General features: G+C 40.2%; 2 protein-coding genes across 2 annotated transcripts in view; one reads left to right on the top strand and one right to left on the bottom strand.

Moving 5' to 3' along the window:
• LOC137177054 (activin receptor type-2A-like) overlaps positions 1-19,045 on the top strand; it is a 49,951-nt gene extending 30,906 nt beyond the window's left edge. The window contains exons 5-11 of the mRNA XM_067583147.1: positions 5,260-5,403; positions 5,643-5,786; positions 9,571-9,716; positions 9,824-9,938; positions 10,572-10,710; positions 10,817-10,947; positions 12,494-19,045. Coding sequence (XP_067439248.1) covers positions 5,260-5,403; positions 5,643-5,786; positions 9,571-9,716; positions 9,824-9,938; positions 10,572-10,710; positions 10,817-10,947; positions 12,494-12,688 — 1,014 coding nt within the window. The 3' untranslated portion in view covers positions 12,689-19,045. The remainder of the gene's footprint in view (positions 1-5,259; positions 5,404-5,642; positions 5,787-9,570; positions 9,717-9,823; positions 9,939-10,571; positions 10,711-10,816; positions 10,948-12,493) is intronic.
• Positions 19,046-20,831: 1,786 nt separating this feature from the next.
• orc4 (origin recognition complex, subunit 4) lies at positions 20,832-27,034 on the bottom strand. The gene is made up of 14 exons (XM_067583148.1): positions 26,938-27,034; positions 25,010-25,078; positions 24,744-24,820; positions 23,983-24,073; positions 23,767-23,842; positions 23,599-23,684; positions 23,471-23,519; positions 23,200-23,351; positions 22,936-23,109; positions 22,605-22,691; positions 22,301-22,409; positions 22,117-22,212; positions 21,571-21,638; positions 20,832-21,410 (listed from the first exon to the last, which is right to left on the bottom strand). The coding sequence occupies exons 2-14, from the start codon at positions 25,064-25,066 to the stop codon at positions 21,228-21,230; spliced, it is 1,305 nt and encodes a 434-aa protein (XP_067439249.1). The 5' UTR covers positions 25,067-25,078; positions 26,938-27,034; the 3' UTR covers positions 20,832-21,227.
• Between the last annotated feature and the right edge of the window lie 423 nt (positions 27,035-27,457).

Raw genomic sequence — 27,457 nt, 5'->3', positions numbered from 1 at the left:
ATTACTTAAGTACAAGAGGAGCATAAGCCTTTGCAAATGTACTTTGGCTCAAAATTTATCAAATTGGAGTTGAAGTGCGGCTGCAGACATCACAGGAAAATGTCATGATGAAAAAAGGGTAGCTCGCTTAATAAAACGCAGCATCTCTGAGGGACGTTAGACACTGATTTATGTCAATTCAGGCTTTCAGGTTTGCTCTTTTTTAAGGTCACGTCAACAACTTTTTGTTTTTGATATGACCTCATATAAACAAGAAGATATGGCCTTACGTTATGAGCTTTGGAGGCTTAATTATAGAATTACTGCCCATTCTATCCTTAAATCTAATAATTAAACTTTTTAATTTTGTCTGTGCAAACGGAGCCAGACCTAAAGGACTTGTTCTGATGTAATAGATGAAGGTGTAACCCGATTAGGGCACGGGAGACGGTTGAGGGTTGGGAAGAACGGCGTGAAGCAGCAGATTCTGTTTTCCTGTTTCCTGTGGTGTGCTGACTAAGTGTAATGCGCCCCCCCTCCCCCCCCCCCCCCCCTCCTCCCGTTTGAGGCCACGGCGCCCTGCGATCGGACAAGGGATCCGGTGACTCCCGAGGGAAGGTCTGGCCCGGCTTCCTCGGTCAGGCCGAAGCCCGGAAGACAGACGAGACTTTCCAGAAACAAAAGCAGACGCAAAAAAAGAAAGAAAAGAAAAGAGTTCATCATCATCAGGATCATCATCATTTTTATCTATGTGTTGTTCATCGTAACATGAAGCACTACTGAGGATCAGACCATCACCATCAGAGTCCATCAGTCATCATTTCCTTGTAAAAAAAAAAAAATCATCCAAGTCTGTCGTCTCTGTTGCCAAGCATCGCAACGGTGCAGGAATTCGCCTTGATATTTAGACTTAATCATAATTTGCATTGTATCCTTGAAGAATGTTGGTATCCTTTCATTTCTTTTTTGCTCTCACCTACATCATGGTCAGACTCGGTATCACATATTTCGCCACCAGCACAATGAGCGCACAGGAATTCGTCTTGGTGACATTTTTGCAGACTTACTGATGAGTCGTATTGTAAGACGGGAGCTGTGCAGACAGACAGAAAGAACACGAAAAGCCGTCTCCTTGACTTTGACTTTTTTTTTTTTTTTTTTAAGAAGACATACTGACGACCTTCTTGTCTTGTTTGTCCGTCAATTATTATTTTCTCGTCAGAATCTGAATCATTTTAATCTTCAGCCAAAACATGATATACAGGAGTTAATCTTTGTTACTAAGTACCATCATTGTCATCTATCTGTATAATGAAATGGTCTTAAGATGATAATTTTCTCATCTAAGTAATGAACTGACTTAAAATGGCTTATTCTGCCGAGCACAATTGATGTGCTGTGATTTTTCTCGGTTGCACGTCTGCGCACTTTATTTATGATTTGCATTTTTTAAAACGATGATCAATTTCTTCATGTAAAACACGATCAGAATTGGAAATGCTTTAATCTCCAAGCACAGTAAACATTTAGGACTTAATTTAGTGATGCCGACATCCTAACGAAATTATGATCGGATTAATAATCTCTTCAGTTCATCTTAATGAATGAACTAGAATCAGTCTTTGGTTGTGTTTTTGCAGACGACTCACATTGTCACATGAGCAGTAATGCTACCGAGGGAGCTCTTTAATAGCGAGCGTTGCCCCATTTTCATTGACATGCACACATACAAACAGGTAAACCGTTTTCCCAGCTCTTATCTGTCATATGGGATTGCTCGTGGGACAAAACAGGGGCATTCATTGTTGTGTTGAAGTATTGAAATGTAAGGGAGGGATGGGGAGTGTTGGGGTAAAGGCCTAAACTTCTCATCACACCTTCTCTGAATTTGATTATTCTTGTATTTATATTGGGGATTCTTAAATGGGTCAGAGAGAAAAGTCTTCCTTCAGTTGTCTACGAGTCGTGGTGAGTGTCGGAGGTTTTTACTGTAGCTACTTAAACTCTTGAAGCTCTTAATTTATAGAACAAACACCTTCGATTCAATACAGACCTGTTTATGCAAGCTTAGACACAAAACTCTCAAACCGTTCCTGTTCTCTATTATTCTGTCTGCCGCAGCAGGTTTATCAAAAAGTCCAAACCGGGAGAAACCAGATCTGAGTCCATTCAGCGTCAGTAATTCTTTATGCTCAAACGGTGCTGCAGAATGACAGAGGGCTGCCAAGTACATTCATACACAAGGTCTGATATTACAGCCTGACAAGCACCGAATCCTTTTGAGTTTTGTGGATAAATTCAATAGGGGTCATTCACCACAGTAGAAATGAACTTTTTTTGCTATGATTACGTTAATATAAGTGACTCTTTGTGATCATGAGCCAATGAAATCCTGGTCCTTTGCAGCCTGCTTGGATAACTACCTGAACTCTCTCCTTTGCATCGAACGCAATACGTTCTCATACACAGATGTGGTGAAACACATCTGTGAAACCATACATTCATTATTTTGGTTCATACAATGTGTTCTCGAAGATGTTTTTTTTTTTCGGAGGTGCCAACTCGGGACCGTTTGGTCGGCTCTGTAATCCAACCTCAGCACCAGCGTGGGTAATTTTCCCCGTCATTTGGCTGGCATTCTGTGTGAAAGCAGTGTGTAGAGACAGCAGGTCTGTCTCGCAGCTCTCTGTTAGAGGGAAAAGGCTTTAAGCAAACACATCAGTTCCCACTTGAATCCTCTTTCCCCCCCCCCCCCCCACCCCCCCTCCCACACCCGTTTGCACTGCTGGGGCAGCGAGTGAAAGACACGGACCGCCTGCTCGGTATTTTCTCCTTCTTTTCTTCTTACAAAGCTTCTTTTAAAACGAGAGGAGGAAAACTTCTGCAGCTGTTAGTACAGATATGTGTACCGCTGCAGCATCCACTCAATAACAGATTAGATTGAAACTCTTGAGCCTTGTGGGGTCTTTTTTTTTTTTTTTAAATATCAAATAAAACCAGGGAGATGCACTACAGACAAAAAAAACATTTATTTCTCGCTTAAGGAACAAACATAATGTAATTATATTACAAAAAAAATGAACTGATAATATAAGAAAAGAACATTAAGTCAAAGATTAAGAAGAAAATGTCCTCTTGCAATATACAGTTCATTATTCGCTTGAATAGAAGTAATATTATGCAGCTTATTTGTATTTTACTGCCTGATTACTAAACAGATTTTCTTTATTTATTTGGCCTGTTGCTAGTTTTTGGTCTCCTCTACCTGCTAGTCTGGCTAATTTCCCATTTGATAACATATATCTCCTACCTAAACGCCAAATAAGGTTCATTTTGTTTCATATTCCTGTGTTTTTTGCATCAAAATCCTTTTATTTTTCTATCCTGGTAAACTGTATATCATAGTGTACCACAAGGCATCAATAGGATCAATACTTTTCCATTCTCAGTCAAACAGCAGCACCTGCTTTTTGTGTGCTGAAGGTCAAAGTTCATCCCCAGGCCTTGGATTTCAGCTTTGATAAAAATCAAACCCATAAACGCTACTAAATGATATACAGTTCGCTTCTGTTGCCACAATAATCTTGTCAGAACAGGCGATAAAACCTGAAGCCTCTTGTCCTAGTTTTACTGCTCATGCGGTTAAATGCTTTTTGGCTTTGGCCCGGTAGCGCCGCTTTAAGCTCGTTTTTCACAGCCGGAAGACTCGTATGTCACCAATGTTTGTCTTTTAAAAAAGGTTGGGTGCCAAAAACCTTGACGGTAAATTAAACAGAGGTAATCTGAGCGTGCTGAAATTTACCGTTTATTCCTCACACAGCCAGAGAAAGCTCATCGGCGTGAGTGTTGTTTCCATCTATTAAGTCTTGTCTGTCACTCCTATCGGTGGCAAACCTTGTAACTCAAAAAGGGGGAAGGGGAGGAGGAGAGGAGGGGAGGGGGGGCGTTTTATGGGAAGTTAGAGTCAGATTGACAGGAGTGCACTTTTGAGATGATATTAGTATTTGAGTGGATCCTGCGGGGCCCTCGGGGTCTTTGAGACTTGCTCCGGCTTATCAAGCAGCAGCCTTCGGTTCAAGTAAAAACATGACGATCGCCGGCGTTACAGGGTGAAATCTTTTAGCAGCGATACAGAGGCGTAGAAAGTACAGTCGAGATTTTACAGCAGCGTATCCGGTTTCATCAGAGGCCATCCGTCATGTGCTAGTCTTTCTCCTCTACCTTTTATCCTTTTGGAAATGTGACTCCCTCACTGCATGCTATGTTTTAACCTTCCCCCCCCCCTTCTCTCTCTCTCTCTCTCTCTCTGTGTGTGCGTGTCTCGCTATCCTCACTCGCCCTCCTGTCCTTCTCTGTGAAGTCACATGTGAAAGTGATCAGCTTAATCCCGATCACCAGCTGTGTTTAACCTACTTTAGATTTGGAACACTTGGCTTCCTCGCTTTCACTTTTGTTTATACGGGATTAGCGTGGACGCACAACACATGCATGAGGTTTGACCTGCCAGGGTTCGACACGACGGCTACTAAATGTTTTTTCGTTTTTTAATCAGCCTTCCCTGCTGCATATTCATCGATGTCAAAGCCTCTGCTGTTGATGTGCCTTTTGCTCAGGTGTAGTAAAAAAGGGGTTTTTAGGATCTTTCTACATCCAGTTTCCCTACAGCCGCTCTGTGGATTCAAACTGGCAACCTTCCAGTTACAATCCTGCTTCTATAAACTCAAACAAATGCAGCCCTGAGGGGTTTAATTGAATTTAAAATTAATTAATTCAAAACCCTGCTCGGTAAGCTGTGTCCTCACTGCCAAAAAAACGCCACAGTAATAATAATAATAATAACAGTGAACTTAAAACATGCAGCAATTCCCATAAAACACACTTTCCTTTAACAGTCAAATAAAACAAACACATAAAATAAAGTTTATAAAAAAAAAAAAAAAGCAATGAGGCACCACGGGATAACAGATAAAGAAAGAGGTTTAAAAACAGTATGTTGGCTAAAATAATGGAACGGGATAGCATAATCACATTAAAAGCAAGTCTATAAATGTAAGGCTGTAAGATGTGATTTAAGATGTGAAGATGATAGTGATTCTGCTGGCCTAAGCTCCTCAGGCACGTTGACGCCGAGCCAAAAGCCCGGTCACCTTCAGTGTAAGCCAATGCTATTTTAATGCTCTGCAAAAAAAAAAAAAAAAAAAGAAGAATAAAGAATAACACTGTCCTCCTTTCTTTCTTTCTTTTTTTTTTTTTTTTTGTCCGCCCCTTCTCTCTCTGCAGGATCCCGGACCGTCGCCCCCGTCTCCCGTCCTGGGACACAAACCGCTGCAGCTGATCGAGGTGAAAGCCAGGGGGCGCTTCGGCTGCGTGTGGAAGGCTCAGCTGCTCAACGACTACGTGGCCGTTAAGATCTTCCCGATCCAGGTATCAAACTGTTGAACCGAAGTGATTAAATAAAGAATAAACAATGAGGCATTCACAGGTAAAGAATATAAAGACGTCACTTACATTACTTATTTCAAACTTTGTGTTATATTTATTACCGTCTAACACTACTTGTCACCACCCTTAGCTTTCTTCGACGAGCTATATATGAAAGTTTTGTTAATTAAGTGTGATTGGTAACAGAAATAACATCTGTCTCTCTCTCTGCTTGTGTCTAGGACAAGCTGTCTTGGCAGAACGAGTATGAGATCTACAGCGTGAGCGGCATGAAGCACGACAACATCCTCCACTTTATCGGCGTGGAGAAGAGGAACAATAACTTAGACCTGGAGCTGTGGCTCATCACCGCCTACCACGACAAGGTATATATTGATTGTTTTAATATTATTAAAAGTGATTTTTTTTTTTTTTTTTTTTTTTTATGTATCAGATGCAGGTCTGCTGAGGTCTGCCTTAAAGAGACAGGAGCTGAAACTGTTTCAGACAGAGGCTGAGCTGAGAGGCTGCATAAAGAGCCAGTATGAGATAAATAAAGAGGTTTTTTTAACTTGAAATCATGCAAAGATATTCCAGAAGAGCCCCGGAATATAAATATATACCAGGAAATGTGCATAATACTGTATGTCCCCTAAGGATGGTATGGATTTTTGTCTTACCACGGTGAGAAAGCAACATATCCCCCACAGTTTGGCAGTTTACCGACCCCTCACCTCTCACCCCGCATTTGTACACCAGTCTTACTGGACAATGAAACAAGCCTGTCCAACTGGTGAGGCCCGGCTAGCTGGATAGATAGGAAGATTGACGGGAGAGCTGGTCGACTGGGGTTAGCCTTTAGCCTAGCTTGCAGCGCTTCCGCTTCCTCACGCACCGCTTTCGGCGTCCCCCTGGGCGACGCTGAGGTCTTGCGGTCTGGTGCCCCGGAGCGAGCGGAAGCAACGCAGATTCTCAAACATATCACGTAGCCTCCCATGTCTCCACTGTATTACCGTAAAGCACACAGTATATGCACAAGCACATTAGACTACCGTATATGACAGTTGTCTTTGATGTGGTAGACATCGCATGGTATTGCGGTAATGCGGCTATCACCACAGCCCTGAACCCCCCCTTTAACTGACACTGTGTCACAGGTTTCAGATTCCTCAAACTACAATAAACACCTGCATCTCTTTACATAAATACATGCAAGTAAAGGTCCAAAACTTCTAACCTTAGTTTAAACCTCAACATATCTTACTTAAACTTAACAGTTCATACACCTAACAGAGACATAAGACAGAGAAAACATCTCTGACAACAGTACAGATGGAGGAAGAGGAAAGCTGGTAGCAGTGAATTTATAGTCTAACAAGAAGTGAAATATGTCTAAATAAGAACACAAGTTTCACCATCTGAACAGCAGGTTATTTGTACAATCAAGACCTCAAGGAAAAGAAGTCATAAGTCCAAACACTCTGGACAAAAAGATAAAGATAACTGGCTTCATGTAGAGTAGTGTAGAAATCTGATTACCGACCGGCTGCATGTAAACACGTGTTTTACAGTTACCATGTTACTGCAGCGCATGTAAACACCTTCTCTGATTTCCCGCTTGATTTCTCCCACTAAACAAGTTGTTTGTGTCCATGTAAACACAGTGATTTAGTGGTCGTCGTGTATCGTCTCACGCTTATTGTACACACACATCTGAACAAACCTCCAGGGCAGGCAGCTAACAAAGTTGTTGACACTAGAAAAAAAGGGGGAAAACATGCATAAAACATTCACATTTTTATTGATTGTGTTTGGTGCCTTAAGAGCTCCTCCGTAATTATCATATACTAAACACTGCTGTTGTTGTTGTTGTTGTTTTTTTTTATGCCTTGTTCATCCAGAAAAGGTGGACTTGAGCTTTGTCAGCCTTGTCATGCTTCACTCACCCTCTCAACCGGAGTCTTTGTAGCGTTTGGGGCTTTTAAGTGCCTCTGTGTTTTGAGGGTCATTACCAACGAAGTGGAGAGCGATTCTCATACGCTTCACTTGCTTGAATTTCCCCAGCCAGGCCAAGAATTTGAATCAGTGTGCTCAAGAAACCTTCCCTGTGTGAATAAAGGTTGAAAAATTAAAGGTTGTGGGTGCGGCGAGGTTTGGCGGAGAGGCTTAAACCTAACAATACAACTCTCTGTAAGCCACTTAACCCTGCAGCGGGTCCACAAGTGCTACTCTGATTTGTATATTCTCACCAAGTGGAAATAACAGTGAAGAAATGTGTTTTTTAGAAAGCAGCAGTATATCAGAAATAGAGTTAAGTGCCTTGTCAAACACGAACTGTAATTATTTCGTAAGCAGGCGTCTTTAGAGGATTCATAGGGTCAACTTTGACCCACAAACAGCTTTTTTCATTCCTGGCAGTTTTTTGAGAGCAGGTGTCAAAAAACCGAACCCCGGCTTGTGTAACACAGCTGGAACAGTGATTGCAGAGTTCAGAGTCTCCTCGCTCGTGACTCCTGACAGCTGATTTATGCCTCGACGTTCGGTGCGTCCCACCAGCTCGGTGTGCGTTAGGATCGTAGGATAGTAACGTGCAGTGGCTCGCCTTTTTAAAAAAAGCTACGTGCACCTGCAAAAACTCCCTGCGTTTTACTTCTTGTCGTGTCTTGGGTCAATACACAGATATTAATAGCTGTCAGTGAGGGTGACGTTGTCTGATTGGTCTCAACATTTTCACATTTGAACAGAAATGAACACAGTGTTGAACATACTGAATATAAATACACACTCTGGAAGGCATTTATCCAAAAACAGGAGAACTGTGCTGATCAGATTGGACTTTTCTCTACTTCTGTAGGAGCTGCCTGCCCTCTAGTGGTCACTCGGATGAACTACATCTGTCTTTGGCCTTTCTAGACATGACCTTGTATCATATTGACATATATTATGTAAGAACAAAGATGTTGCGTAAAGGATAAGGAAAGAAACAGATGCAGGGTTGAAATCTTGTCTTAATTTGTTCACTGTAGCCTAATCTGTAATTATATTTTTATATTTTCTTCATTGCAACATCTAATATGAATGTGTTAAACATAAATGGCGTCTGTATCTACTTAGATGTGTTTTTATATGTCTTGGCAAAGTAAAATGTCTAATAAAGTATCTGTAAATTTAAGCAGATCTTTACTGATTAAGAGACTGTGTGCTCAGCAAATCTTCCCCTGATAAATATAGATTAAAGAACAGCGATCAAACACCACCACAACAACAAGTAGATGAATGAACAGCATTTATCAGAGTTGTATTACTCACCGAGAACAATAAATGTGCTGGAAGTTGGCTTGGTGACAGAGGTGACCAAAGGACATCACTGTGCTATGAGAAGCACTTTGTACCCCTAGCTTGACAGGTGCTATAAAAATATTATTATTATTATTATTATTGTTGTTATTACAGGACACCCAATGAGTGGTAAATATTATTTATCACCCTGAACTGAAATTTCAACGTCCAAAGGTTAATTGCCAGTTCTTTCTCTTTGCTAATCGTCCCGAAAGTTTCAGTTTTGTACAATGAAGCAAAACTTAGATGTCTGTTCCTGTAGAAGCCGCCAGTGTCGCTGAGTCCCTTGTGAAATACAATACTACCCACAAGCTTTAGTGACTTCCCAGCCATTAGGGATATTGCTGTTACCATGGAAATGTTGCCCGCTCTAAAGAGATGAGTCTCATTACAAATCAGCCATCATTACATACTATTATTAAGCCTTATTTATTCTCACTGTTGAATCACTTCCTTGACATCACCCACATTGCTGGATGTGTTGAGTAGGAAGGTTCACCTTTAAAAACTATTAAATATATTTGTTAATTGTATGAATTATGTCCTAAAATAAAATCTTTCATAAGTAAAAGCTGAAGTCAAGACGTTTCTGCCTAAACAGACAAAGATTTTGCTCTATTTGAGTATTGACAGAAGAAAAGCACACAGTTAAAAACAACAAATATTGACCAAAGTGCTTTATAAGACAAAGTGCAAACATTATGTTTACATTAATAAAAGTGTAAAATAGAATAATATGCTTAGTTTAAAGCTGACCAGAATTATCTTCAGAGAAAGAAAAACAGGAAATAACTGACTAAATGTGACTTTTCCTCCTCTTCCCCTCTGCAGGGCTCGCTGACAGACTACCTGAAGGCCAACGTGGTGTCGTGGAACGAGTTGTGCCACATCACCCAGACGGCGGCCCGCGGCCTGGCCTACCTTCATGAAGACATCCCGGGACACAAAGACGGACACAAGCCCTCTATTGCTCACAGGTACGCTAAAATGTTTCAATGTGTTGTTGTTGTTGTTGTGGTTACTGGCATCCTACGCTCATGGATCAACACTGAAGATGTTTCTCTTCTTTCTTGTTGTGTTTTAGGGACATTAAGAGTAAGAATGTGCTGTTGAAGAGTAACCTGACAGCCTGCATAGCTGACTTTGGCCTTGCCCTGAAGTTTGAGGCTGGAAAATCAGCAGGAGACACACATGGACAGGTACCTGTTCAAACATTAACTACGTCTCCAGCTCACCAACATGTTTACGGCCTTTTTGGACTGACTGGCTTTTCATATCAACAAACAAAACAAGTGGTTGTAATGGGGACAGTTTTAGAGTTCTGTGTACTGTAGGTAATGTTACTGAGTCACTATTATTAAGATCCAGCTGTGAAAATACCCGACAGCGCCTGTGGGTGGCAGTGTGGGACAAACATCTAATAATGGAAGCTATTGAGGTTTTTACAAAGGTCTGGAAAGACTGAAAATACTGAATACTGACGTTTAATTGAAAATATCAGGATAATGTAGCTAAAATAGAATTGTACAACTTTCCATTTACCTCCAACTTCATTAACTTTTCAACTTTGCTTCTATTTAATATTTTTAATGGTTAAAAACATGCTGAAATCATGTCTTTTTTGTTCTGATTCACTGTTTTGGTTTGATGTAACTGCCAACTAAGCAACAACAGGCCTTGATGACAAGCATCAGTTTTCGCCGTCTCAGCCCGCCTTTGAGCTGTGTCATGATTTTCCTCTCCCTCCCCCGCTGACACATGATTTTCTGTTCATGTTTCTGTCCTGATGCTGAACTTTGACCTCCTTAATCTGTTGTCTTTTGAACATGAAGGTGGGAACGCGGCGCTACATGGCTCCTGAAGTCCTGGAGGGCGCCATCAACTTTCAGCGAGACTCCTTCCTGCGTATCGACATGTACGCTTTCGGACTCGTCCTCTGGGAACTCGCGGCGCGATGCACCGCTGCCGACGGTGAGACTGCAGCATTTTCCTGTCAATGCATCAGTCTGTCAATCAGTTTATTTGATTCATCATCACTTCGTAATGTTAATGCTTAATTAAAACTGTGTGTTAACAGGCCCAGTAGATGAGTACATGCTCCCGTTTGAGGAGGAGGTGGGTCAGCATCCCTCTCTGGAGGACATGCAGGAGGTCGTCGTGCATAAGAAACTGCGGCCCTGCCTGCGAGACTGCTGGCAGAAACATACGGTGAGCAAGGAGCCAAACGTTTAGTCAAAGTAGTCTAGTTTTCTAAAAAACTGTCTGGTGACTAGATGATCACTGCTTTCATTCACATAATAACTTGTTGTACCTTAATTAGTGCTAAAATATGCAAGTCTAATAGAGATCTAGAGCATTTGAGGTCTAAAACCTTAATTATGGTCACCAGAGGTTATAAGTTTTTGACATTTTTTACCTCCTTCTTCAATTCTGACTGACTGGTGGGGAGTCCCAGGTGTTTAACCTCTATGGGGTCGTTATCAAGGTCATAGATACCACTTGGTTCGTTAGTGCTCCTGGCTGTTGTAATGACAGTCGTTGTCAACCTGAGGCCAGGTGTAAACGACAGTCGTTTGAGTTGTCACATGAAGCCAAATGTGAATGCTTGTTAAATCTCCTGGGAAGGGATAAAAGGACGGCATTGTAGATGGGAGATAAGTGGTGTCGTAGACCTCCTACCCTGTTGAGAGATGGTTTCTCTACTTTGACGTAGATCGCCTCCTTCACTCCTCTTTCAAACCATCTGTCCTCCCTATCCAAAATATGCACGGGGTTGTCCTTGAAAGAATGTCCCTTATCTTTCAGTTGTAGGTAAACAGCTGAAGAGTTGGCCCTCCAGTATCGAGCCATACGTTTGCTTAATGGTTGTTTAGTTTCCCTGATATACAAGTCTGTGCATTCCTCACTGCATTGGACTGCATACACTAGATTGCTTTTCTTGTGTTTGGGTGTGCGGTCTTTTGGGTGGAGCAGTTTCTGTCTTAGTGTGCTGCTGGGTTTGAGAAAAACACAGGGAAGCAGTGTTTGTTGAAAATCCTCCTGAGTATCTCAGGTAGTCCAGACACGTAAGGAATGACAATGTTGTTGCTTTTATTCTTCTTTTCTTCACCACCCGCGGGGTTGTTGTTCTTCCTAGATCTTGTGTCTGTTTTTACAAAGGTCCAGGGTATCCACACGCTTTAAGCGCATCCTTCAGGTGTTTGTGCTCCTTTCCTTCTCTTGGGCCTGGGCACTTATTGGTACATTATCAGCTCAGTGGTGCAGGGTTCTGATATCTCCTAGCTTAAGCTCCAGTGGGTGATGAGAGTAAAAGAGGAAGTATATGCCAATGTGGAGGCTCCTGTCCTTTATGATACGTACAACACAGTACAAAAAGGCTTCCTGGGTTTTAATTGTGACCCATGTGCTGTCCTCATATCTAAACCTGTTCCTCTGAAAGAGTTCAGGGCTCTGCTTTCTACTTCTTCCATGTAAAGGTTGGCCACAATGGGAGATACTGGTGAGTCCATGGCTATCCAGTATGTTTGGATAAGTATTTAATTTAGAGGCAGGTAATCAAATGTGGTTCTCTTATTTGTACTTGATGTATTTATTCAAAGAAGTGTTAAGAGAATTTGTTCCTATATTATTTTGTCCTCTTTAAGAGCGTTTCTGGAAAATAGTGTACCTGTTGAAGCCCAAACCAAACAAAAGGAGACTCTGAACTTGTCGCTAAAGCTCTGAATGGCAGTAACGTTGTTCTGCTGTCCCTCAGGGTCTGGCCATGCTCTGCGAAACCATCGAGGACTGCTGGGACCACGAGGCCGAGGCTCGCCTGTCTGCTGGCTGCGTCGAGGAACGCATCGGCCAAATGCAGCGCCAAGCACCGATCATCGGCCCCGAGGAGATCGTCACTGTTGTCACCATGGTGACCAATGTGGACCTCCCGCCTAAGGAGTCCAGCTTATGATCGGCCAATCAACCGACACCGGATGAGCTTGTGGAACCGCATTGGATCAACACGAGGGGATGAACAGCCGACCCTGGTTGGTTGGCATAGTGTTTTTTTTGTTTTTTTCTTTATGTTTTCCGTTTTTGTCTTGATTTTTTTTGTTTCTTTAAGTGCGGGCCGCTACTCGCGTTCAGGAAACACCCTGCGCCCACCTCACCACATCAGTTGATCTCCACCTCATTTTGTGTGCCTGAGGATTTTAACGTTTTAACGGTCGAAACTCTTCTCATCCCGAGCAAACGATTCAGGATATTTTACGACGACAGTTACGACGTCACCGAGTGACAGTGCTGTCATGCTGGGACGACGACACTCAACAAACACTTTTATCATGTATTGTTTTTATATACATACACACACACATAGGAGGGCAACCTGTTCTGCTCGGTTTTCTACAGAGAGAGGAGATCTTGCAGAGAAATTTCACAGAACTCTCAGTGCATTTTAGTGTAAAAAGAAAAAAAAAAAAAGACGAGCATCTGGCTCTCAATACATTTGCTGTTTTCTCGTGTGCGTTTTTTTTGAAGAAACGACTATCGTTCTGCCAATAAGCAACGGCTTCTGAATGTTTATAGTGTAATGCTGCTGTACATAGTGTATTATGGACCCAGACAACTTGGTAATCAAGCTTATTTTAAAGGGGTGAGGGGGAAGGGGGGAGGGGAGGGTCCATTTTCAAGCATTACGACGATAAAAACCATAAACCTCCTTCAACCAGGTATACCTCAGTTCAGATGGACACAGTTTAAATTAATCCCTCTCCCTGTTCACAGTCATAGCTTACACTTTCCACAACCTTGGCTCTCCATGACATCCAAACAATCTACTGTTAACCTATGACGCTCATGGGTAATGTAGTCAGCAAAAGCCTCGATAGACATGGCCATACAAACAGTAATCACAAGTATTGCTCCCTTTTTTTCTCTCCTTTCTTAATCTAAAGTTTAGTTTTGCTCCACTTTGATTTTTGACTGAATTCCTCCTTTTTGTTAGTTTTGTTTATTATTTTCTCTTTGAGATTTTCTGCTGATAATGGGAAAAAAAAAACACATAACCCCCCATGATGAATTATATGAGTTATATGTCGTTTAAAGTGATTTTCCGTTTTGGTTTGCCGTGTCAACTGTCAACGGAGTAATAATATATCGCTGACAAGCCTAATTTTGGCCGTGAGATTTGGATATAAAATATATGTATTTATATCTTTCTGGATTAGTGCTGGGTACCAACCAATGATACCTTTGATGTTTGGTATGGGTACCAAATCAGAAGGTGTTGAAACGCTTCAAGATTGTCAAACTCTTGGAGCAATTGTTCTTGTTCGAGCTCATGGCTATGTTTTTTTTTTAATTTGTGAAATCAGTTATGTGTGGTCTGATTCTGTTTAGAAAAGCAGAGTGACAAAATGAATCATTCAATTTGTTTATTTTAGAAGAGGTGTCAGATTTGAAGTGCAGTTTTCAAGAAGTTTCCAAAGGTACCCAGCCCTACTTTGGAATTGTACCTGTATTTAGCTGAGCCAGCTTGCTTTTGATTTGATTGCACACATCTTTTTTTTTTTTTTTTTTTCTTTTTTTTGGATTACTATCAAGAGTTTCTGCTCTCTTTTGATACGCCTCAGGAATCTTTGCTACTCACCACCTCCTCACATCTTCCTCCTCCTCCTCCTCCTCCTCCTCATCGTCACCTGTCTCGGACTGGAGTACCTCCTCCCTTGCTGATTCTTACGCTTCCTCTCTCTCTCTCTCTCTCTTTTTCCTCGTCTTCACTTTGTCAGGGATTAGCCGTGCCATCATGTTCAAAACAACCTCCGCTTCTTTAGGACCGGCCTAAATTTAATCTTAACACTAATCCTGGACAGAGAGGTCATAAGATGTTGTCTGTCTTGTGTAACTTTGTCTAAGCGTGGACATCTTATGTTTGTCGTCAGTGAAAGACACAACCTAGTCTAAGTTAAAAGTGTTAAAGTTTTCACAAAACAATTATGTGCTTAAAAAAAACATTCATGTGCAACTTTATGTTAGTTTTCCTACAACAGGGCTGAAATAAGTGGTTTAGAAAACCTCCTGACACTAAGTGAGCACTCACACGGATATCTGTATTAAGACAAGTGGAGACGAGGAACCTCTCTTTCTCTCTCTCATCCTGGTGCCATTTCTACGTATCCATTATAGTTACTCTTGTAGATGTCAGGCAAAACGGATGTATCTGTCATCGTTGCGAAGGCAACAGTGACATTTTTGAGTCTTTATTTCCTCTGAGGGACATTAAACACTGGTGCCGGCAAACCTGCAGTCTCTCCTCAAGCTTTTGGGACGGTTTCACAGGACACAGTATAAAATCGTTCTAAAAATCAAATGATGAGGTTGGGAACACTTAAGACATGAATAAACTTCTTTCATATCGTTCAGGCAATAGATAATAATGCTTAGTTTTTAACAATCTTTACATTTTAAGTAAAGTAAGAGCCAAGTAAACAAGTAAAACACTAAAGAATGACATTGCCAAGTGATCATTTACACATAAAATGATTCTCGACAGAGTCGAAGCAAATGCTGCCTTCACAGCGCAACAAGGTCTATAATTGAGCTAAATATTTGTTCTAAGCACTGTGTTCCAGCATGAAGATCACAATACTCATTTACATTTTCCTCAAATATCCTGCTATACATGCTGTATTTATTCAGTTTTGTACAAACTGATTTTACTTGGTTTTTCTACAATTCAAAATACAGACCTTTCCACCAAAAACCCAACAACTAAAAAAGTACACCTCTTAAATCGGAGAAAGCAACAAGAGAAGTGCGGCAAGTTTGCGATATAATTTCAACACATGGTAGGACTATTGTAACAACACAGCAAACCTGAAGGAAGTTGAAGCCATCATCTTGTTATTTACTTAATGTAGCATACAAGAGTACAATATTTGCATCAATATCGCTTCCTTTTGCTGCTGCAGTTTTTCAATTAACTGCTATTCAGAAACAGCCATTGTCTAAAGTCCTCGTGAAGCTTGAACAGTCAGGGACGATCAGTACTGCAAACCCCAGCAGCCCTTCAATAAGCACTACCTCACTCGCAGGGATTCTTTTAGGGGTAGGAAGTATGGCAAATAAACCAAAATCAAAACCGGATTCCTCCAGTAGAAAAGGGAGCAAAAATTTCAAAAAGCTTGTGAAATGAAATCGGGAGAAAGTCCCAGTTTGGGGGATTATTTACTGGAATAAACTCCCATTTCTCCCCACAAGTTTGAGATGACTGAAAGAAGCAAAATAAGGCTAAAAAGAAGTTTCCTCATTTGTACTGTAATACATGATCTAGTGCTGTGAAAGTTGTTTTTTTTACTGTACAAGACTGAACGACAGCAGAAAGGAAACAGATCCTTGACATCTGAGTATATGCTGACTGGTTCAAACAGAAAGGACAGTATTATCCTTCTTTTATCCCCAAGTTTGTGTCTTAAAATGCAAAAGTAGCTCACCAGTATTTCAGCAGCCAAGTGAATTTTTAAAAATGGCCTCCAGATGTTGGTTGGCTACCTGCCAAAGTGGCTGGTAGAGTCACCAAACCTATCAGCCACAGCAAAAAAACGTGCCAACGCTTGGTTGGTGGTCACGTCCCAGTACGTCCCAGAACTTTATGTAGGTAGGACATGTTTTAATGCTGATATGCTTTTGAAGATTTCACAGAAACCTGTTACACAAAATGCTTTCATAATGGGAAATGACAAATGCAAAACAAAAAAAAAAACAGGAATATGAATGAACACAAACAGGTACAAGAGGTAAAAAGTAAGACCATGGGCAGTTATAATACAAAAACATTACATATATTACAATTCATTTTAAGCGACAAAACCACCTCATCTGCTTGGGTCAAAGATAACAGGAAAGATTTTTAGGAACAACTTTGCATCATGTGTTTAAAAACTCAGCAAAGTTAGTATTTCTTTCCCCTCTACTGACCCTTTTGGGCTCCATACAAACCTCTCATCTACTTATCTACAAAAACTGGAATAAACCTCACAGCCTCAGATCATTTGAGAAGATTTGACTGCTTCATTAATGCCCTCGGAGCAGCTTTTGCAGTTGTTTTCAAGAAAAAAATGACAAAATTGAGTTTAAACTGCACCTGAGAAACCGTCCCAAACCAACAAATACCATTCAGGGATTCAGTACTATGCTTTTCTAAGTTCTAGCGAGTTATATGCAACCAGTGCCGCAAACTACCCTACACTTCTGTAGGATCAGCTGCAGGAGTGACTTTCAGTATACACACACACAAATAACTTGTAGCATTTTAATTTTTTTTTTAATCCGTGACCTTGCATATTGATATGTTGTATTTATTTTTTAATTTACAGGCCTCGGGTTTTGGGGATCACAGCTCAGGTGCAACTCAAAATAAAGTTATAAGAGTTGGCACGATTTATGGTTGTTGTTGGGGGGTTGGGGGTGGGTGTTCAGTTGTAATTCAGGAAATACTTTCATTAATTCTAAAAGAAACGATATAAACTGTAACGTGCTTCTTTCTATTCAGTCTACGGACAAACGACCGAGAATGAATGTTCTTCAGACTCCTGGATTCCAGTATTGTGTGTACTTTGATGGATTGAGCCCGGCCCCGTGTAACTTTAGAGGGCTTTGCGTTTGGCTGGTTTCGTGTGATTGTGCCCTGTCGCTGTAGAAACTGATAAAACCGACACACATGGAGTTCCATTCATACACCTCCCGGCTGCTGAAGTATCTTTGATCCAAGATGTGAACAACTACCTTCTCTAGAAGGTGTACCATGCAGAGAAAAGGAAAGAAGTGTAACCAAAAAAGTACCAACATTGCTTTGTCCCTTCCTCACATCTTAACAGGGCGCTTTTAATAGGCTCCTTAACCTTTAAGAAGCATTTCAGTTTGTCCGAAATGGATTTCTGGCTCTGTTTGTCTTTGTCTGAACCCTCTTCCCCTCTTCAAACCAATTACAGATCCGCTAAATGTCTTTAGTTCCTCTCAGATCTCCGCTGTAGTCTGAATGTTGAATCAGAACATCGTCATTTAGAGGTGTATGAATGTGTTTTCCCAGCGTGCAGGCTTTCCAGTTTTCTACCTTGACTTCCTCCAGCCCAGCATCTCACATTGCTGTGCATATAAACTACCAGTGGAACATTTGTGTCTTGTTGCCCCCACTATTTTAAGCAGTCTAGGATCTGTACAGACATGAGAACATAAATACCTGTATCAACTATATACTCTGAGCTGAATCTTTATAAGTACGTGTTGAACTTCAGTGTTTCCTCTACATTCATTTATACTTTTCTTGTATTTTGATTCAAAATTGTCCCTTACTACGCAAAAAATAACTTAAGTTGAGCTTTGTGTAAGCTAAAAGCTAGAGGCTCATTGGAGTACTTTGTAAGGCATCCAAGAAAGCACTTAAGGGTTCCTCGAAAGAAAAAAATAACAAAGTTTCAGCCCAGGGTGTTCCTCAAGGAGCCTACCCGGGTCCCCTGACGGTTGCATTTTTAAGAACCCCTGAAGCTCTTTAAGAGCAAAATGCAATACTCCATATGTGATAATACAATCATCCACTACAGGTATTTCATTCCAGCATCTCAACCTCCTGCTTTTTCCCACTGTTGGTAAGAATTTTAGAGGAAACATTGAACTCCAATGACCTCGCCACCAAGACTGTCTTGGCAGCAAGATGTCTGGTTGCCAGGCCAGAAATTTCTACAAAAAAAAGCAAAAACACTACAAGCGTTTTTGACCCCATATTTCTCGAGGTTCTCCGAGTCGCAACGCTGATCCAGGATCTGCCAACGCAACCTCTAATGGTAATAATGCTCACAGGGTTTCTGGTTTTTAAGGCTGGAAGAAATCTGATCATTTGTTTCTCTAAGGTGATGAAATTGTCTTGTTTCTTAGCTCCTGATAAAGAACTGTGACTGTGCATTTTATGTTACTGACATAAAAAAAATGTGAAAATAGGAAAAGAAACTAAGGTCTGGAATTTCAAACTGGAAAGTGTGTAGGAAGTACATCAAAAGCATCCTCAAGAGTTAGTTTTTACCAGCTCTAGGGGTTCTCACCCTGACCTTTGACCTCCCAGTGAAGGGACAAGGGGGGATTAGAGAAAAGAGAACTGCCTTCAAAAAGTATTATAGCAAGTAAAAACCTTCAGAAACCCTGGATACATTATCACAGACGAGACTAAACTGATCCCTGATCAACGCTGTGACTCTCGGCTAATGTTAGCCGGTCGTGGTTTTTATCAGCTGAAGTGATCCACGTGATGTAAATAAATGTGTTTTTAGATTGTGAATGTTGATGTTTTTCTTGTCTTTCACTAACTGAACCACATATTTTGACTGAGATTACTCCACTACATGTATTAACTGCTGCAGTGTTTATTTAATAACCCTTTAATTTCATAGGAAGTTTCCTGAAAAGAAGAATGTCACTTGGTACTAATTATAGGAAAAATATGAATTTCTTTAAAAAAAAAAAACTAAATTTAAACCCAAGTAAATATTAATTCATAATGCATGCATTATTTAAAACGTTGTTGTTCATATCTGTTGAATTGTATGCTTGCCTTTAGAGAAATTTCAGTTTTACTGCTTCAGCTGACCTGCTGTGCACTGATGAAAAGACTCCAGGTTAAATTAGGAATTAATTGGAGTGTGTCCTTTCCAGGAAACGTCTAATTATTAGGTAATTATTTGGAAATGAAGCACCTGTATAATACAGCATTGCTATGAGGGTAAAGTAATTGAGAATAACACATAAATGACATCATAAAATATCAAAAAGTGAGCCAAATGTTCAGTATTCAGTCAGACCAGCTAAAACATAAAAATACACCTGAAAATACACCTAAAAAAACGAATCATTCATTAGATTAGTTCTGTCATTTTTGATGTTCAAGTAAATTTCTGCACAGTATTTTTCCATTAAGGGATTATTCTTGAAACATTCACCATTACTGAGGCCATAAATCTTATTTGCAGAGCAACAAAACAATTGAAGTTATTCTAAATAAAATTTTAAGTGTGGAGTGAGACTTCCTCGTCCTTCACCTAGTGTCCTCAAACGAGATTCACTGTCTACGAGGACACGCCGTCTCTTTCAGGAAAGTCATAAAGAATTAAATTATTATTACTGACGCTAAGGAAATGGAATTGTAAGATTTGCTTTTGATTGAAAAGGGTCATATTTGCAGGACTGATGCATGTTTCACTCTACAAAGTCTTAAAAATGTCCTAGTTGCATCATACTGTATGTTATCAATAGAAATATTAACTGCATACATGTACAGTATGTTCAGTCATGGAAAAAAAAAATCGGTTTTATAGGTGAGTTTAAGGTGCACTGTCCATCAAACACACATACATGAGGATTAAATGTACTTTCTTGACAGCACTTGTGCAGAATTGCAAGCTCATAGTGACAAATCAAAATTTCATCCTTTCAGGCATCCTTGTACTTCCTGTCCAGGCTCATGTTGATTGCAGACATTCACCACTAGATGGCAGCATTCAGCAGCTGAAGTGCTGACAGACTGATAGTGTCCAACTCTTGTCTGCAGTTTCCTTTAAAGTGAAGAGATTATCAATGTCAGCAGAGAGCCTGTTTTAACTCCCCTTCCTATAAAGAAGTCCTGGGAAAACACATTTTTTAAAAATGAGTCTAAAAAGATTATTTCTGAAACTCCAAAAGTATTTACTTTCTCCATTTCACAAGCTTAAATGATTTGCAAGGCTTGTAGGAAGTCTGTAACATACGTTAATGTTTTTCAAAATTCACTTAACATTCATTAACACTGCTCTACTAAGACATGAAAGATGTGAAACTTTTTTAAGTTAGTCTGCAGCTGCTAAATCTGGTAAACTGGTCAAAGTCCAAAACACTTATGCTGATTGCAAGTGCTCAGCCAAACACATCCCATCTATCAATGTCATCATTATCTCAAACAATGACTTTCCAGTTACACCTACAGTAAATCTGTCAAATTTTAATTAATGATTTTAGGTTTATGCAATGATTTAAAAAGCAGTTTTAGGATGAGATAAAGAAAATGAAGATGCATGATAGTCTTAATGCCAAACTTGCTGTTTCATTTCATTTTTATTTCAAGTGATTTGAGTTGTGAAAACTCTGCTCCAAGACAAACTGATGTTCTCAAGTCTTGAAAACGTAAACTGGTGTCGATTTCACAGTCTGATATGATTGCAACCTGGTTTCTCCCCTTATCTGGGCAGACAAGTTTTGTCTGTTGATGTCAACGTCTTTGTTTCAGACTCCTGATTTAAATATCTTCTTATTTGTTAGAGATTCACTTGGTGTTCTGTGCAGTTTGTCATCTATTAGAAGATAATTATCAGTACGAAAGACCTCTCAAACTGCATTGTCTCTGGTAGTGCTGATGATTTTCTTGCTGTGCTGGAGCATCACCAAAGAGAAAACACAGAAAATTAACGTCTACATAAAGTCCGAGTGTATCTTCAGCCGAATGCCGACATGGCCCACTGCTTGACGTCAGTGGGGCATTGTGGGTACTTCTGCAAGGCCTCCATGATCTGACTGTTGTCCACCATGAGTCTCATCAGCTGGTATTCCCTCTGCTGTTTGGCCGAGGAGCCGTCGGCCAGTCGGATCAGCTCCAGCTGCTGCAGGTGCTCGAAGGCCTGAGGATGCACAAGAGGCAGGAAATGAAATGTGTTGATGTCTTAAAATTTCACCATTTTCATATAAATATGTGTAAACATTGTCAATTTCTTTATGAACTTTACTTTCAGGGCTGCAGCACCTCTGAAAGAGACTAAAAATTTGGGGGTTTATACCGACCTTCATGACGACAGGCTGGTCGAAGTTGTACATGGAGCTCGACTTTCTCTGCAGGAACTTCTTAAACTCTAAAGGTTTGAGGAGATGTAGAAAGGGTATATACAGGTGAGAAAAGGGTGAATTGCACACTTTTTTACTTTATCACCAGGGCTTAAAAATCTTATTTCCCTTGTTGATTCGTTTAGTTGTTTTTCTGTCGTTTATCTCCTGTATCTTCCTTTATTTGCTCTTTTGTTTTTTATAAATTTTACTCACATAAACTGATCTTTTCCCTGCTCATCTTGTCCTTTTTCCAAGCACTAAAAACCAAAAGGCAATTTTCCCATGTTATCACCGTGAGCCATCTGAGCCCTGAACAGCTCTCCTGTGTCGATGTGTTGTTGAGTTTTGATATTTTATCTTTTCTGTTTTCTCTTTAAACTCTCGCTGCCTGTTGCTTTTCACAGCTCCTGCGGGCGTTGTTCTCTCTTCGCTTCACTGCTGTCTGTTTTCTGATTTTACAAGAAACACTTCAAACCAACAACTAAGGCAACTATCCAGGCGTACCGTTGTGAACCATTTGGAGATTGAACGGCTCTCCTTCATAGACGTCATTGAGGTGTTTCATGGCTATGATCAGGCACAGCTCCAGGATGGACAGACCTAAGGGAAAGCAAAAGAGAAGAAAGTGATGTGAACTATTAAGAGAATCTCCTAGATGTTAAAGAAATTTCTCTTTTAACTTTTTTACCGTGAAGCATATTAGCCTTGGCGTCGCCAAAACACAGTCGGCTGGCCTCCAGCAAGTCAGCAGGTTTGATGGCAGGTTTTGCTACAGAGACACGACTTAGACACAACATCTGGAAGAGAAAACACAGATTGTTTGTGTCAATATATTTGGCATGGCAGGCAACAAACAAATTGTATTCTTGTATTTAAGTGTTTTATTAAACTTTGCATATTTTACTTGGAGAATTTACACTTTGATTTGAGGCATTAATAGATAAAAGAAGAATAATACAAGTGCAAATGTCAATGACGTGTGTTGCTCTCACCAGCAGCATTTGCATTGAGCGGAAGTCTTTGCTGGAGTTGAAGTGTCTCTGTAAAACCTCCTCCACTGATTTGTCTTCACAGAGTGTCTGAGGATAGAAAAACAAGCGAAATGTAGGTTACACAACGCTGATACCACAAGACACATATCTGTGGAATCTGATCATCGTTGGGAACTTGGGAACAAATCCACAAAGCTAGGTGGACTAAACCTAAAAATTAGCCCCGAAAGTGCCACTTAAAGTGTAACGTAACTCCCGATTTCCTTTTTTCTTTGATTAATTGTAAGATTCAAGGTGTTTGGACTGAGCCAAGATCAGTTCTTCAATTCACCTTGATGCTGTCGTTCCAGTCCTCAGCGAACACGGTGTCGGGGAAGTCGTCCGGTAGGCCGAGCTGTGTTTGGACCTGGTCCAGATACTGATCGAAGGTCAGGCTGCTCAGTAGATGGATCTGACGGTGGGAAAACCGCGATTTAACCCGTTTCTCCAACAGCTCCAGAACATCCTGGATGGAAATAAACCACCACGTTTATTAAAACTAATGATTAAAGCTAAAGAGTCGGATTTGAGACTGAAATCAGATGCTGAGGCTCACCAGTCTGCAGGTGATGCCGATCACAGCGATGGGCGCCTGGGCAGACTGGGAGACATCGAACAGGTTGTATAGCAGAGTTTGGTTCTTATGGTGGGCAAACAGGTCGAACTCATCCAGGATGAACAACACAGGGCGACTACTGCTGCGATCACCTGGACCAGAGAGGGAAGAAGGTATAAAACAAGAACTGTAAAAGCAATTATTTGTCAAATTTAAACATTAAACCACATATTTACGACCTTTAATTTCCAAAACTGCTCTGTTTTCTAACCTTTCTTTAGTGCCTCCAGCAGGAAAGCCAGATTCTCTGCAAAGCTTCCCTGAAATGAAACAGATTTTTAGAGCATTTTTATTGCATTATTAAAGAAAATAAGTGTTGATAAAACTTTAAATACTTACAAACACTTTGTCACCAACAACGTTTTCCAAGTGGAGTTGCCGCGTTATTTCTTTTAATGCTATTCTGTCATCTGTCTGCAAGAGGCCTTCAGAAAACAGACAAGAAATGTATGTGATTCAGTGTAAATAATCTTAATCTCTTAAAGAAAAAGGTATCAGATCATTTACCATTGAGGTGAACCTGTAGAAGGTTTTTCTGGATTTCCTTTTCCTCCAGCAGGTCTCTTAACACACACTTCAGCAGCTGCAGACAGAGAAAAACACCAACACAGACACCATCAGACGTTACAAGCCTCCCAGGATTAAGACACAATTCAACACGATTCATCATCTTTTGTGACCATAAGCCCGTTTTATGTCTGTGTTCGGTCTGCGGAGGCTCACCATTGTTTTCCCTGCTCCTCTGGGACCGACGATTAGCACCGAGTTGCTCTCCCCGTGGACGGCCGTCCGCTTCAGCAGCTCCAGCAAGTGTCTGAAAACACGAGTTGCACCATTAAAGGCTCAGCCAGTTAAACTTCCTGCAATAACATCTCCGTCTAATGAGTACAAATTACTAAACCCTCAGTGCTGGAAGTGGCTTTCACTACCTGCTCTAGAGAGCAAAACCAAACCTGTGATGCTCGTATTGTGTCCAAGTCAGCCGGGACCTGGAGCCTTTCCAGCCTCCAAACTGGGACAGAGCTGTCAGGTAAGACTGAACTGGGTCGCTGAAAGTCACACTGAGCTCCAGATCCTCCTTTTTATTACAGATGACAATTCCACTCCAGCTTCCATTTGAAAAATTAATCACTTTTTCTATCATTTAAAGACCGCAGAATTAAGTTTTTTGCCTTCTGAGCCACGTTACTCTCTAGATGAATATTTTTCTTAACTGTAATGAAAATCTGCACTTGTATACTTTCAAAATGATTCAATATCTACAAATTACCAAAACCTTCCAATTTCCAGCCTCTTATCCAGTTTTTCTACACCAATTTACATTTTTTAGCTCTTCTAACTTGCACCAAAGGCTGAAATTATCCTCATCTAAAGAGACGTAATAAAAATGTCTCCATCACAACATGAAATGATTTCCTTTGAGCCAGATTAACATGAGAAATCAGTCTCAGTCTCTCTAACAAGCACTGAGGAAATGAACCTACTTGTGTTGAGCCTCCACTCCCTCCGGCTTGTCTGGGAGCTGCTGATGGCAAAGCCGCTCCCTCAAAATCCTCTGAAGCTGTAAATGAAGGTGAGTGAAAACATTAAAATAACAACAACAACAACATGCACCAGTACAGATTATTAAGGGTCTTGCTGTGCAGTTGCTCATAATTATGTAATTAAACACGCAGAACAGTGTTCTCACCATCGCCAAGAAGCAATAAAACAAATAATTAGAGAATAAGTGAAACTGGTGAACACAAACCTCTGTGATGCATTCGCCAACTGGAAGTTGAGCGTCTTTCGCCTTCCTTTTACTCATGATTTTGTGACTCTGAAAAGCAAAACATTGGTTAAAATTAGAGCCTGACCAAAATTAACGGCAGATATATTGGTATCAGTGTATATGTTGTCCAATATGCGCCAATATTTTCCTTATTTTTTTAAAGGTATATAGGCAGCATTTTATGTATATTTGATCCTTTTTCTTTATTCAAGTTTAATATATACTGTATGCATCCTTTTTGTTCCATTTGTGTTTGTTTTTTTAATTTATAGTTATTTATAATTATTAAATTCCCTGTGAAATCTGTTTCATTGCACTGATGTCATTTTGGACAATAAAATTTATTGTTAAACCGTATCAATCGATCAGACTTTATTTGTGTAGCACTTTTCATACAAATACGCCATAAAAACAATACATTGTTCTGACTTTAGGGATGATTAAAAGGCCGCTGCCAGAAGACCTGAGGGTTGTAGCGGGCTCATAGGATAAAAGCAAATCTGATAAATCGGTAGGACTAAGACCATTAAGAGCTTTATAAACCAATAAAAGGATCTTGAAATCAATTCTGAAGCAGACAGGTAAGTAGGAAGTAATTGTAGCTGTGATATATTGTTCTAAGGGAGCCCAGGGAGCAGAGCATTAGAGTAGTCAATCCTGCAGGTAATAAAAGTGTGCAGTAGTGTCTCTGTATTGGCTTGAGAGAGGAACGGTTGAACGCTAACAATGTTTTTCAAATGATACAATGCATTCTTAGTTATATTTCTAATGTGGGGTTCAAAAATGAGATCCGGGCTTGAGTTTCTCTCTCTTGGCTTCAGTGCCAATGACCAAGACTTCAGTTTTGTCCTGGTTGAGCTATAAAAAAAATTCTCTGCCATCCATAATTTGATATCTAGAATACAGTTTTAAATAAAGGGCATAAAGGAAATGTAAAGCTGTGTGTCATCAGCAAAGTTATGGAAATTGATGCTGTGCCTCCTGATGATGTTTCCAAGTGGCAGCATGTAAAGGTTAAAAAGTGTAGAACCTAAAATTAAAACTTAAAAATATCCATTACATATCCTTGTCACAAGTGTTTGATATATCTCAGATTTTTTTTTACTCCCCAATATCAGTATCTGCCCCTAAAATCCAGTATTGGTCGGGCTCTAGTTAAAATGCATTATATTAATTGTTTTTTCAGCTATTTTCAAAGTGTGCTTTTATTACTTTCTAGGCCCTAGTTTTTCTTTCTGTCATGTTAACTATCTCCTCATGAGAAGCACATTCCTATACTTAATCTAACATTGATATAAATCTTCCAGAAACTGTAGTTTTGTCTCAAATGTAGTAACATATTGGCTACAACATGTTAACGCCAAACTCCATTTCGTTTTTCGTCAAAACAATATCATCTCGCTTTCTAACATGCGTGCATACATGCTGTACAATAATTTAAAGGTGTTTAATAGATTATTAGAATTCCCCATTCACTTCGGCATATAGCTAATGTACCCAGAAACATCTTTTAAATACAGTTTCAATAATAACTCTGGTTCAGGCTGCTCCTGAAAGGGATCAGCGGTGTGTTTACATAGAGGAAGACTATAATAAGTATCAGCTACGCTAAGATAACAAAAGCTTTGACACATTGTATCTACGCCGAATTAAAAACTGACTTGTTATACTTCAGAAATTATCACCAGTTGTATTCAGAGATGCATAAATATTTGCCGACAAGCAAAAACGCACATTTTTTTAACGCAGTTTGGTGTCATTTTTCTCTCCACGTTGAACGTCACCGAAGCTCGAAGCGAAACCAGAAACGCATTTTACCTCCGCTAACATTAACTATGATTGTGTAGTTAGGTTAACGCAAGTTTGTCCAGCTGTTTGCACATAAATTCATAACGACATATACTTACCAGGACCAGTAATTCAGCTGCTGAAAGCTCTCAATCTTCGCGGGAATCCTGGTCTGCCAGCAATGACGACTTCCTGCTTTGACTGCATTTCCGGCTCTGATTGGCTGAAGCTCAGAGTAGAATAAAATAAAATAAAATAGAATAGAAATATATTGATGACATATTCACATGCAATACTTAAATATGGCAACTGATCATAATGACTCTCCTGCAGTGGTGGAAAGTAACTAAGTACATTTACTTACTTTAATTTGTACTTTACTTGAGTATTTCCATGTGATGCTACTTTATACTTAAACTCCACTACATTTCAGAGGGAAATATTATACTTTCTACTCCACTACATTTATTTGACAGCTTTAGTTACTTTTCAGATGAAGATTTGACACGATGGATAATATAACAAGCTTTCAAAATACAACACATGAAACCAGTGGTTTCCAATCTTTTTGGTTTTTGACGTCTTACAAAAAGCAGTGTATAGTCGGGGTCATGTCTCTTCGCTTGATAACGTTAGTAA

The sequence above is a fragment of the Thunnus thynnus genome, chromosome 24, assembly GCF_963924715.1.
Source record: "Thunnus thynnus chromosome 24, fThuThy2.1, whole genome shotgun sequence".
Taxonomy (NCBI): Eukaryota; Metazoa; Chordata; class Actinopteri; order Scombriformes; family Scombridae; genus Thunnus; species Thunnus thynnus.
Note: the sequence above shows the minus strand (reverse complement) of the source record. Positions and strands in the feature narration are given on the sequence as shown.